This window comes from Notolabrus celidotus, chromosome 13 (genome assembly GCF_009762535.1).
Source record: "Notolabrus celidotus isolate fNotCel1 chromosome 13, fNotCel1.pri, whole genome shotgun sequence".
Lineage (NCBI taxonomy): Eukaryota > Metazoa > Chordata > Actinopteri > Labriformes > Labridae > Notolabrus > Notolabrus celidotus.
The window spans coordinates 28,193,675-28,206,232 of record NC_048284.1 but is presented as its reverse complement, the minus strand read 5'-3'; the positions used below and the strand labels follow the sequence as shown (position 1 = coordinate 28,206,232).

General features: G+C 41.7%; 1 protein-coding gene across 2 annotated transcripts in view; it reads left to right on the top strand.

Moving 5' to 3' along the window:
- The window catches only part of lama4 (laminin, alpha 4), a 41,475-nt gene extending 29,131 nt beyond the window's left edge, over nt 1–12,344 (top strand). For both annotated transcript variants that reach the window (XM_034699561.1, XM_034699560.1), the window contains 17 exons: nt 104–237; nt 734–905; nt 1,060–1,191; nt 1,281–1,423; nt 1,547–1,676; nt 1,928–2,065; nt 2,258–2,391; nt 3,358–3,522; nt 5,312–5,465; nt 6,340–6,533; nt 6,665–6,854; nt 6,954–7,109; nt 9,258–9,417; nt 9,966–10,093; nt 10,190–10,283; nt 11,397–11,516; nt 11,605–12,344. In XM_034699561.1, the coding sequence (XP_034555452.1) occupies nt 104–237; nt 734–905; nt 1,060–1,191; nt 1,281–1,423; nt 1,547–1,676; nt 1,928–2,065; nt 2,258–2,391; nt 3,358–3,522; nt 5,312–5,465; nt 6,340–6,533; nt 6,665–6,854; nt 6,954–7,109; nt 9,258–9,417; nt 9,966–10,093; nt 10,190–10,283; nt 11,397–11,516; nt 11,605–11,750 (2,490 nt within the window). In that variant the 3' untranslated portion in view covers nt 11,751–12,344. The remainder of the gene's footprint in view (nt 1–103; nt 238–733; nt 906–1,059; nt 1,192–1,280; nt 1,424–1,546; nt 1,677–1,927; nt 2,066–2,257; nt 2,392–3,357; nt 3,523–5,311; nt 5,466–6,339; nt 6,534–6,664; nt 6,855–6,953; nt 7,110–9,257; nt 9,418–9,965; nt 10,094–10,189; nt 10,284–11,396; nt 11,517–11,604) is intronic.
- Nucleotides 12,345–12,558: the final 214 nt, after the last annotated feature.

The following is a 12,558-nucleotide window of genomic DNA, read 5'->3' as shown; positions in this document are numbered from 1 at the left end:
AGTTAAATGACTAAATTATTATTTGCGGCAGAAGAGAAAGGAAGAAAAGACAAGCAAACAGAGAAATATCCTTATTCAATCGTCTGTTTTTGTACTTCATCAGCTTCCACCTCCTCTGAGTCTGGCTCCTTTCGTTGGCTGCATCGAGTTGGGTTCGCTGAACAACGATGTGATCAGTCTGTACAACTTCAAAGAGACTCACAAAATGGATATCGTTTCAGCACCGCCGTGCCCCAGGTAAACACTTTCTTCACTGGTCTGTTTATGAGGCTCCTGGGTCCCATATGACCCCCCCTACACTCTCCTAACCAGGGGCACTTCATACGATTTTTGAAATAGAGGTTTTCAGGGCAGGAGCTAACTTAGAGATTTATCAGAAGACTGTTGATGTTTGACTCTGTCCACTTAACTCCTTTAGGATCTATTTCTTGACCTGTATTAAGGACATGATATAGACCGTTACAATTTCTAAATTTGTTCTTATTGTCTGTTTTTAATCTTGATTTTACCTTTGCTGCTTTTATGATGTGTTTTTATAGCTCTTTGAGATTTGTTCTTAATGTAAAGTGTGTTATAAATAAAAGGTATTATGATAATTAGAATGATTATTATTACTAGCAAGTATCGAAATGTAATATATAACTTGATATCAGATTATGTCATGCTTCTCATATCAGTCAGACTGTCTAAAAGCAGTTTAGGGAACAAACCATGTCCCTCTTTCTGCTCTCAGGTACAAGTTGGCCTTCGCCCAGGGTCGTGTCAGCAGCTATCTGTTCGATGGAACGGGCTATGCACTCGTCAACAACATCGAGAGGAGAGGCAAATTTGGTGTGGTCACAAGATTTGATATTGGAGTGCGAACTGTGGTAAACAACGGGGTCATTCTCCTCATGGTCAAAGAGGTGAGTGTCATAAAATGATGCCCTGCACAATAAACATAGAGTAAATCTTATCCATTTGAAACACATCTCTTTCTTTCTAGATGTCGTACATATACCCAAAGTCCTGAAGTGTTTTAATGTTGAATATCTAACATTTGTTGAATCCTCTTTTCAGGAAAAATTCTTCCTCTTAGAGTTAAGGAACGGTTACCTTCGCCTAAAGTACGACTTCGGCTTCAGCGATGGGCCACAGCTTTTAGATGATAAAATACCAAAGCTGAAAATAAATGATGCTCGATACCATGAGGTGCGTGTCTCCTTCTCAGTGAGCTGGTTCTTGTCACTGGTGAGTGAGTTACTCGTTGCTCTAACTTTCGTGTGGGACTGGTTCCACAGGTGTCAGTGATCTACCATCAGTCTAAGAAGGTTATCCTGCTGGTGGACAAGAGCCATATTAAATCTTTGGAGAATCCAAAAACCACTCTACCTTTCTCAGATATCTATATAGGTGGGGCTCCCTCCAGCATTCTTAAAACCAGGTGAGCAACAAAACCAAAGTCACCATCTTCCCTCTGCAGTTTGGCAACAACAACAAGAGAAACCTTGTTCAGTGTAGCCCACAGTTTCACCACAATCTTCTGACAGCATTTGTATCCCCACAGGCCTGAGCTGTCTGATGTGGTGGGCCTGAAAGGTTGTCTGAAAGGTTTCCAGTTCCAGAAGAAAGACTTCAACCTGTTGGAGGAGCCCGGCACCATCGGCATCAGCAGCGGCTGCTCTGAGGAGTCATTTGTAAGTGCTCCCTGCTGCTGCATACACTGTCAGTGATAATGACCTGCTGGAGTGACAAATACGGATGAAGAGTAGACTGCACACACATCTGCACACACACACACACACTCTCTCTCTCACACACACACACAGATCAAGAGCTTTCACAGGAGTCAGTCGATATCACCATTTTGGGATCACTGAAGTGTAAGCTGAGTGCAGAGTGAAAGTAATGAAAGTAATGAAAGGGAGGCGTGTTTTTATTGTGATAGATGTCCCGTAAAGCCTATTTCACTGGAGAGGGCTACCTGGGATCCACTGCAAAGATTTCACCCTTCGACAGCTTCGAGGGAGGACTCAACTTCAGAACTCTGCAGACCAACGGACTCCTCTTTTATCACAATGACGGGGTAAACAAACAAAACAGATACTGAAAAGTCACATCATCAAGTGCATAATGCCAAATATCAAATACTCAGAATTTTTGGTAAAGATGAGATCAACCAAAGCTATTATTTGTCATCACAAATTCTTCATGTTTCTTGAATTGTTTTGTTTACTTGCTCTGTTTGAACTCCTCTAATGTTTCCCTCCTGCTTCAGTCTGATGAGTTCAGCATCGCTGTGGAGAACGGAGCCGTGGTGATGAACTGCAGAGGATTTCGAGTCAAATCCCACAAGAAACAGTACAGCGATGGAAGGACACATTTCCTGGTGGCCTCAGTGAACAATCAGAAGTAAGTACTCAGTTCCACAACTGCAGAGCTCGGCTGACCAAAGTCTGTAGTAATGGCCTGTGTTGGTCTTTGAGTGTAGACATCTCAACACCTCGTTTCTTCTCAACTGTATTAATGAGATACAGTTCGAGGGGATCATGGTTTGGTTTGCTCTGGAGATGGTGGTGGTTATTTTTTTACCACCACCAAATTGCAAATGTTTAAATCCTGCTCCATGCACACAATAGTTTGCATTAAAGGGTAATTTTACATATTTTGAACAACTTACAGGCACAGATCTTTTCGGCATTGCTGTCAGACAATAAGAATCAAAATCTAGCCTTGTCAGTGGTTTAAGACTTTGATCTGATCCATTAGTTTGAAGGGATTACAGTGCAGCAATTGCAGCCTGTTTCACTGCCATTGGCTAACACAATCTACTGGAGCAGCTGTAAAACTTTTTGTATTTGCAATTCACTGTGTGGTCCCTGATTTTTTTGACCAAAGACCCTGTTTACACCTCGCATCAACACCTGATCTGGCTGATCAGATCCCAAGTGGACAGCCTTACAACAGGTGTGAAGGCACGTCAATGTGTGCTAGAGATGGAAGTGAGATCCTATCACTCAGTCCACTTACGGGAGGAGGTGCCCACATTAGTGCACCCCTTCCTCTGAAGTTATCACCTGCAGGAGAAGATGCCCACTCAGGAATATGCCCAACAATGATGTCATATTAAAGCACAAAGTAACAACAAATAACCATCACAACAACCAAACACTGGCAGAAGATTGCGACTGAGACCTTTAATTCTGTGAAGTCTGAAGATTTAAGGAAGCCATAGAAAAGTTGAAATGTTGCTTGAAGCTTCCTAGTGATCATCTTTGCCTGAAACACAACACAAAGGATGCACTGTTTTGATTTACTCTTCTAAGTAAATAAATGGTAGTATAAAGTATTTATACTGACTGGTCAACCTGTTCTCAGGTATTCACTGCTGGTGGACGACAAAGACAAGCAGGAGAAGAAACGTCCTGCATCAGCCACCAGATCGTCATCTGGGTCTGCTGTCAAGACCTTCTACTATGGAGGGTCTCCCAGCAGCAGCCTGAAGAACTTAACAGGCTGCATCAGCTACGCCTACATCAACAGGTAAACCACCAGGGAGTAGCAGGATGGAAGTCATTGATTCAACATATAATATTAGACTGATTATCTCCTTCACATCTGTCCAAACTGCAACAGTGAGACCTTTTTATGGTTACATGTTTTCTCTAGTCAACTTTTTGGTCAGTGACTTCAAGCTTTAAAATGTGAGTTCCTATGCGCTCCTAATACGTTTCACACTTGCAATCTGCTATCAAATTAGCAATACAAATCATAATGATAACAATAATAATACAATATGTTGTTGAAAGGTTCTTTAGAAAAGCACCAAAGCATCATCAAAGATTTATACTTTGAAATTTGTTTAAAAAAACATCCAAGACCCGATTTCCGCCAGATTTTAACCAGCTAAGATGAATGAGGACATCAACATGTCAGAAAACATATTTATGTTTTGTTTAATATTAAAAATGGTTAATTTTAGGGTGAAAAGAATGATGATGTTGACAAGAGTGTTCATAGATATCTGTCACAGTGTAAAGGAAGTAGCTTTAAAATTACCACAGAAATAAAGAAGACTGCATGATCTAAAGCTCCGACAACTGAAGTAAAAAGATCCCTGGATGCTGATATGGTTCATTAATGCCACAGGCTAACAGCAGTAAGTGAAGAGCTAGAACTTTAAAGGTTGTGTGATTGAATCCAGCTCCAGTGTCATAATTATTCTCAGAAGTGACTGTGATGCACTCAGATACATTTCAGTATGTATTAGGTTAGTAAAGCTCAACGTGTTCACAAATCGGCTCGTCATCCCTACAGCATCTGGACGGACGGACGCTACAACACATATAGATTTCTGTAGGACTTACTGAATATCATTAATTAATTTGCTTGTCCAAGCCCCCGTGGTGAGAGCTTTTTAGACTCTGATCCGGGCTACAGTCCTGAGCAAAGCCCCTCATCGGGTCAGAGGGGACAGGCTCGAGGTCGAGCGAGAGGGGCAGTCAGTAGAGTCAGGGGAAGCAGAGGCAGGGGACGAGGAGTACACGCCGGGGAAATGTACATGCAGGAGGCGGGAAGAACGGCAGGACGGGATTTGATTTGTTTAAAAAATTGGACCCTAAAAGTGGTGATTAGTTGGTGTTTTCCCAGGTTTACTCCGGCTGTAGATCACAGCTCTTTTTTGCTCTTTTTTAAGAACACATTATGTACTGATTGTCATCGGGACATACAGATCATTTTAACCAGTATAACAAAAGGTGAATCTAAATCTGACTACCAACCCCAGTTTTAAGTCAGCTGTTATAAAATAGAAATATCAAGTCAGGCTGTCAAAACAAAGTCTGACTGGACTTTCTAAGTAGTATTTCACAGTTTTGAAGTTTCTTACTTACAAAAATAATGATCATGTGGTTAATGCTGGGGAAAAGTCACAGTTGTGTTTTTCATATTAAGGCATTCAAAATAACTGGTTCTAGTCTGGGGTTAAAAAAGTACCACCAAACATGTTCAGGTTAATAACATGATCTGCACTTTCCTAACCCAGGCCCGTTGCTGCGCGCTGTCCCCTCTTTCTCTCCCCTGTCTCACTCGTCCCTCTCTATCTGTGTCTGTTCAATAAAGCAGAAATGCAGAAAGAATCATCAAAAAAGCTGAATTTATAAAAGCAAGTCAAACTTAAGTTTCCTCACACAGGAGTTAAGCTTAGTGTCCTCAATGAAAGTCTTGTTTGTTTGACCCCTGACCCTTGATGAGTGAATGCAGAGCAGCTGGTGTGTTGAGAGTGTCCCTGCAGCTCCTTCTCAGTGATTCTTTCTTCTCTTTGTTTCTGCAGACAGGACCGGGACATTGAGCCCGAGGACTTCCAGCGGTACACAGAGAATGTTCAAACCCTCCTGCAGGACTGTCCAGTCCAGCGTCCCCCTGCTGCTCTGCTGTCACGAAGCAGGGAGCACACTTCAAGAGCCAGACAGAGCCAGGCACAGAAGGTAAATCTGAAAAAGTGTGCTCATCTTAATCACTCGGCAGCCATTCTCCTCTGACCGTGACAGTCAGGTGGGCAAGATGAATGCTGTTTTCAAAGGGATGATGTCTTATTGCTCATATGAAATGATTACGACACAGCTCTTCAAAAGTGGAGGCATAACATTTAGAGGCCCCCCTCCCCTGGTAACTATCTGCAGTATAGGTCATAATCAGCAACATGTTATATAAAGACTCAGGTTTCAAAGTCTTTCACTCAATATTCCATTATCACTGACGCAGCGTTTTGCAGGAACCACAACTCAGACATCAGATGTAACTTCTTCAAACAGCATTATGCGTAGGTTCATATTTAACATGAGAAAATACACCTGAATCAATGCATTAACAAGAAGGACGTACTGAAGGACGTCTCTCTCTGATCACCTGCAGAGCATGTGTCTGGCTCTGCAGGTGATCAGACGTGAGGGGCAGAGAGCGACCACAGACCGGCCGGTCCATCTGTGGATACATACCTGTGTGTGGGTAACACTTGTAGTGAAAAAGAGGATGAACAGTCGGCAATATTTAAGGAAAAACAATGTCAGATAATCTTTTAGCTACAGCTAACATTAGCCCTTTCAGATGGTGCATGTAATCAGACAGTACTGTTAACCAGCAACTAGTTAGATGCTAATGTTAGCTGTTAACTCGTGGCAGCTAATGAGTCGTCAAATCCTTTCTAATTCTTCTAAGATGTCTCCTTTCCATTGTCAACCCCACAGCCACACTGAACTTGTCACAGAGGGAAAATAGCCTCTGTGAGAATGTTAGATCCATATTTCCTTATTTAGTTGCAGTGATTTTGGCCTTCATGACATCCATTAAACGCTACTATAGGTTGTCAGGGATAGGTCCAGTCTCCCTCTGGGCCTGATGGAACTGAGGAGTGATGACCAGGAGCCATCAGAGCCACACATCGAGCCCTGCTACCTCTCCTCAAGTCCCAGAACGACCCGCCACGCCTTCCACTATGGTGGCACCGCGAACAGCAGGCAGCACTACACAGACCTCCCAGACTCCTTCTCTGAGAGGTATGTCAAACTAAGAGCTGCTTTGAAGGAACCTCAAGGTCAAGTATTTTTAAAGCTCACTCTGCACATGTTCTCTTTCAAGGGTTTCTTTGTGTCTGCACGCATGGCTTAATGCACCTTCCACCCCGCAGGTCCCACTTCTCCCTGTCCCTGAGGACGCACTCATCCTTTGGCCTCATCTTTTATGTATCTGACGTCCATGAGGACAACTTCATGGCTCTCTTCCTGGCCCACGGGAAGCTTGTATACACCTTCAATGTGGGAGACCAAAGGGTCAAAGTGAGGAGTGAGGAGAAATACAATGACGGCGCATGGCACAATGTAAGTTCTGTGGATGAGTGCGTGCATGTGCCGGTGAATGTTTTAGTTAGGTGTCAACACTTTCTGCACTGACAAGCTCCTCTCTCCTCCCCGCTGCAGGTTATTTTTATCCGTGATGGAAGCACGGGGCGGTTAATAATTGATGGGCTCACAGTGCTGGAAGACAGAGCTAAGGGAAGCAACGTCTCCTGGCATGTCAGCAGTCCCATCTACATTGGAGGAGTTCCTCCAGAGAGAGCCCTGAAGAATATTCAGGTACAGGTTGAAGTTCACGTGTAAAAGGTTTGACATTTGAAATAAACAGCATGAATATTCTTATCAAGGTTTAAAAGTCACCTCATACCAACCTCTGCCAGCTGCAGTCCTTCTGAGTTATTCCGAACATGTTGGTTCATACTGGCAGATATCCAGCTCTGCCTTTCTTAGACTGCTGTTCCCACAGACAGCAGGAAACCACTAGTGTGACCCTTTGACTCCTACAACTCTACAGATTATCATCCTCTGAGGTTTTTATTCTCTGGTGCATCACAAAAATCTGTAAAATAAAAACAACATTAACACACCATCACAAGATTAACCTGCTAACCTGTTAGCAAATGCTGACTCTTTACACATCCAGTCAACACTCAGACAGATCAGCACTAATGTAGATTCATGTTTTTGTCAACATACTGAATTCACTTCTGATAAACAATGCATTTTAAAATGAAATAGCCTTATTCATTTTGATATTTTTAAGCACAGCCCTATGTATTATAACTTAAGTTCTACATGTCTGACTGAAAAAAAGATATGTCTTCTATTGGCAGTTGTAAAATAGCCCATGTCATCAAAAATAAGTGTACACATTTTGTCAACAGAAGTAGCCCTTTGGCCCATCCATCCATATAATTTAGTGAACTTGAAACTCTGAATTAAAACTGTAACCAGCATAAAAATGTCTGCTTGTTGCATGGACAGTTGTAAGTATCAATATTCAACTGTGGACTCAAATTCTACAAAATACAGAAAGGACAATGATCGATTCAGAGCGAGTGGTGTTTCAGTCTGAAAAGTGTCCCTGTTTATTGGTGGCTGACAGCCAGAATGTGTTTTGGATGATTAACAGAAAGAGACCCGGTGAATGCAACCTAGTTTAGTTTTTATTCATGTGAAAAATATTCTCATCAGGTATGTCTCTTTTGTCATTTGTGAGGGATCTATTTGACTGAAAGTCCACAGTTAGCAGGGTCACTCTTTAAACTGAAACACCAGGGATTTCTATGGCAGCTCAATCAGGTTGGACTGAAAATAAATAGTTTTTACTGATGAAATTCTGAACCCAATCACCGCTATGAGTGTTTAATGGAAGAGTCAGTTTAAGCCCTGGTTGTGACCAATAGTTTGTTTCCACCAGGTGGTCAGATTTGGTTCAGTACGGCTTGGTACAGTAAACCCTGATCTTGCTTACATTTCCATAGCTAATTGAACCCTTCAACGCTTCACTCAGGAAGCAATCAAAACATAATTCTAAGAGGGAATAAACAAGTGAAAGTTTGAATTATGGTTAACAGAAGCTGAATTAGATGACTGTGCTATCCAGCAAGTCAACAACATGAAATGATGATCTCCCTGGTCACAGGCACAGTTCTCTGTTAGGACGTAGGTCTCATATGAAGCGGCCTTGTGTGATCATCCTTGGTTCGGGAGGATTTCTTATTTCAGGTCACAAAGTTCGGAGTTCATTAGTTGATATTTGACGGTCTGAGCATGACTACAGAGAATATAGTCATCTGTATCACGTGACTTGTATTTTTAATTTATCTTGTTTTAAATAGTAAGCTCCAATCCATCATATAGTTTTTGTAACATGCTTAACACCATTAATAACACAAGCACACCCACCAACAGAAGCCGAGGCAGAGCGGCGCTGCTCCTGGCTCTGTGAGGTGAAATGAAGTCTGATGGCTTTGAAGAGAGCAATTTAACAGCTGTTTCTGGTTTAAAAAGACATTGTAGTCTTTAATGAAACGGGTGTATCAGTGTGGAACTTGTCTGTAATGTTGTCAGGCAACAAAGATAACAGGCTGATCCTGTCTGTAATTACAAATCAGCTCATTTAGTGAAGATACTGGGCTCAGGTGTGTTAGAAGAGATGCTGCAGAGCTTTTATCAGTTTGGTACATTTATTACTCTTAAATTACTTCATGATCTCAAACACCGGAGCACAAACTCAGGCATTTACAGCAGGATAAAAGTGAACCAAACAGTCTATAACATTAACTGTGCAGTGTTTGATGCTGCTCAGTTAAACCCAACGATTTATGTTTTCTTTCATCCTTTACTTGACTTAAATATCTGCCTCATACGTCCGGAAATGTTTATTTAAATTTCTGATGTCTGTGTCTATGTTTCCGCTTGTAGAGAAACTCTGCACACAGTTTCACCGGCTGTCTGAAGAGCATTCAGCTCGATGGACAGTGGCTCTCCTCCAAGGTGGAGACTTTCGGGGTCACTCAATGCTTTGAAGGGCGCTCCGAGGCAGGAACATACTTCTCAGAGGAAGGAGGCTATGTTGTGCTGGGTAAATATCTTTCATTAACTTAAGACGATAACAGTCCTGGCTTACCTTTTCTTCTGCTTTAAACTTGAACAATTGGATTTTAGGTGTTGTTTAAATCCAAGGTTTGCAAAGTGTTGATTTTGTGTAATTTTCCTATCCAAATGTAACACAATGTACATTTGGCAGGAGCTGTAGCTCTGTGCAAACTGAACATCTGTTATATTACATGGCTCATTAGATTTCCTTTTGGAGCACTCCCAAGCCCTTCTGGTCTTTCACCATCCCTGAGTGCATGGGGAGAGTTTGGTTGGGTGAGGGAAAATGATACCCTCAGTGCAGCTGTGGTGAAACCATGTCTCTGCTGAGGGGGGAGCAGATGAAATGGGGGGGTGAGGGCCCCACAGAACTTGGGACCTGGGCTGCAGCTGTTGAACGAGTCCAGTAATTTCACACGTGCACACACCGTGCACAGAGAAACATGGCTGATTAATGGGATGAAAAGGTGAGGCCTGGAGCAGATAAGGTTGCAGGACTCTCTTCATCTTCCTCGCTCTGCTTCTCTCCTGCAGATGAAACATTTAACCTCGGGCTGATGTTTGAGCTGGTGATGGAGGTGCGCCCCCGTGTGGCATCTGGAGTGCTAATGCAAGTGCACACAGCAGAGGGATTTTTCATTGTGTACATTCATCAAAGAGAGGTCAGTCATTCAGTCATTTAACATGTGTTGGTCAGAATATGAGAAATACATCTTCTGTTTATGATATGGAAGTAACATGTGTGTTATTGTTTCTAGGTGGTGGCTGCTATTAAAGACGGGTCTCATGAGTTCCACACAAAGGTGTCACCCAAACAGGGTCTGTGTGACGGCAACTGGCACAGAATCACAGGTGAGACTTAAATCAACACTTAATGCTGTTTTTTTAAAAAGGAAATCAGATCTGTTAACCTTTTTGAAGTCAGTACTTCTACACCTGGGTCTCACTTTGACATATTTTTGTTAAAGACTAACTTTTTTTTAAAGATGCTGTTGTTGCTTCACTGTAGTCCTAAGGATCACGTGTTTTTTTTGCCACTACTAGATGTAGTTGTCAAATTAAGTTTATATCAGTAGCAAAAACAATCACGTTCAGTGGGCATGCTTTTATTTAATGTATAAGTGTTGGAAGTGATTGCAGAAGCAGTCTGCTCAAGTAAATCCTAGACTGTTTGTCATTAACTCACCAAAATGTGTGAGTACTTAGCCCAAGGTGTAATACGCCTAAATTCCCCTGTAAGTGCTGTATCTGAGCATTTAATGTATTACAACATGGACAGCGTGCCTTCTTCTCCTCACACTGTAAAAAAGTGAAGCCAAAATATTGCCCCAAGGTGCACTGACAAATTGCACTGGTGAGGCATATTGAACCCAAGATATGCAGACTCACACCGCACCCCTAATTCTAATCAAAACACATATTTACTTTGTTGCTAAAGCGTTGTTGCTCTCAGGTGGGCTCAGTCCACAGCAGAACAGATTCTTGTGCTGGTTTGAAGCAGATGCTCACTGTTATTGGAAATTAAATGACTCGTGTTATTTTTTGGTACTTGGTGTTTGTTTGTTTTTTTGAAAAATTTACATTTTGACATCAGTCAGCGTGATAAGAACTAATAATGAAAGAAACCATGTTTGACAAATATTTATTTGACCTGTATTTGGATTTTACATTTTGACCATGCCCTATCCATTAACATGGAGGAGGTAGACTTCATGACCTATCCTGCAGACAGTCACCAGGGGAGCTCTGAAAGCTTTGGCTTCACTCTATAGCTGTTGTGCTGTTTATGTTTATACAGTCTATGGATGTAAATAATTTTAACACAAATGTAATTGGGGATAAATACATATATTAATGACTCACAAGTGTAGGCGCCGTCGCTTTGGTGCAGTTATGAAACAATATGAAAGGTGGACTGTGGATTTATTTTACTGAACTGATCCTTTCTGTCCTGCATGATCTCAGTGATCAGAAATGCCAATGTTGTCCAGCTTGATGTGGACTCTGAAGTCAACCATGTGGTTGGGCCTCTGAACCCCAGTTCCACAGATAACAAGAAGCCGGTGTTTATTGGGGGCGCTCCAGGTGAGCCAGGAACACATTTCTTTATTATTTCTACCAACAATACAATACAATACTTCTCAACCACGTGACGCTCTTTCTATCTTCTCAGATCTGATCCTCCCAGAGGGCTTCGCCACCAGAAAGGCCTACGTGGGCTGCATGAGGAACCTGACCATTAACAAGAGCCAAGTGAGCTTCAGTAAAGCCGAACTGGTCAGCGGAGCCGTCAGCGTTGGAACCTGTCCCGCAGCATAAAACCGTCCCAAACCCCAACATAGCACTGACCAAACACATTAAAACTCTCTTTCTGTTAAACATAGACATTGAGAAAAGTATTGTCACTGTTCTATCATTCTCTGTCACTTTGTCCTTATTCTGTCTTTAACTGTAATCATCGGTTTTTCTTTGTTTTACATTATAATGTCTGATGCAGAGTACGACCAAATTGTCAAGCTTTAACAAAATCAAGAGAAGAAACTATAATTAGAAACGAAAAATTTGATCAGATTCAACAGTTAGCGAAAACTCTGACTTCAAATAAATTAAAGGTCAGAACAGGAGGCGCTGGTCTGGTCTCCATACATGCGGTCTGGTCGCCACATGTACAGAGGCTTAGTCGGTTGCTGGTTTAACTTCCGGCCTTTACCCTGTGCTGCACATCATCCCCTACTATCTACTCCTGTATCTCTTCAACCATCCTATCTAATAATGGCAAAAATGCCCCAAATAAAAAGCACAATATGAAAGACACATTTTTTGTCCATCCAACTTTATAATTTTTGTACAAGCTCTGAGCTCTCCTTTTGTACTGTTTTATTTCTGATGAATTAAAAACATTTTACACACATACAAGCTTTGAATTTATTGTTGTTTATCATAAGAATATTATAAGATTATTAGAAGTTTAGATGGAATATACAGACGTCAACTTAGTTAAGTTGTTGTTTTATCTTGAGCATAAAACACACCTCAAACAATTTGAATCTGTCAATTGCAATGAAATTAAAAGGTATCATTAACTGCTTACATTTGATATTGGTCAATTTATTTGGACAATCATTGC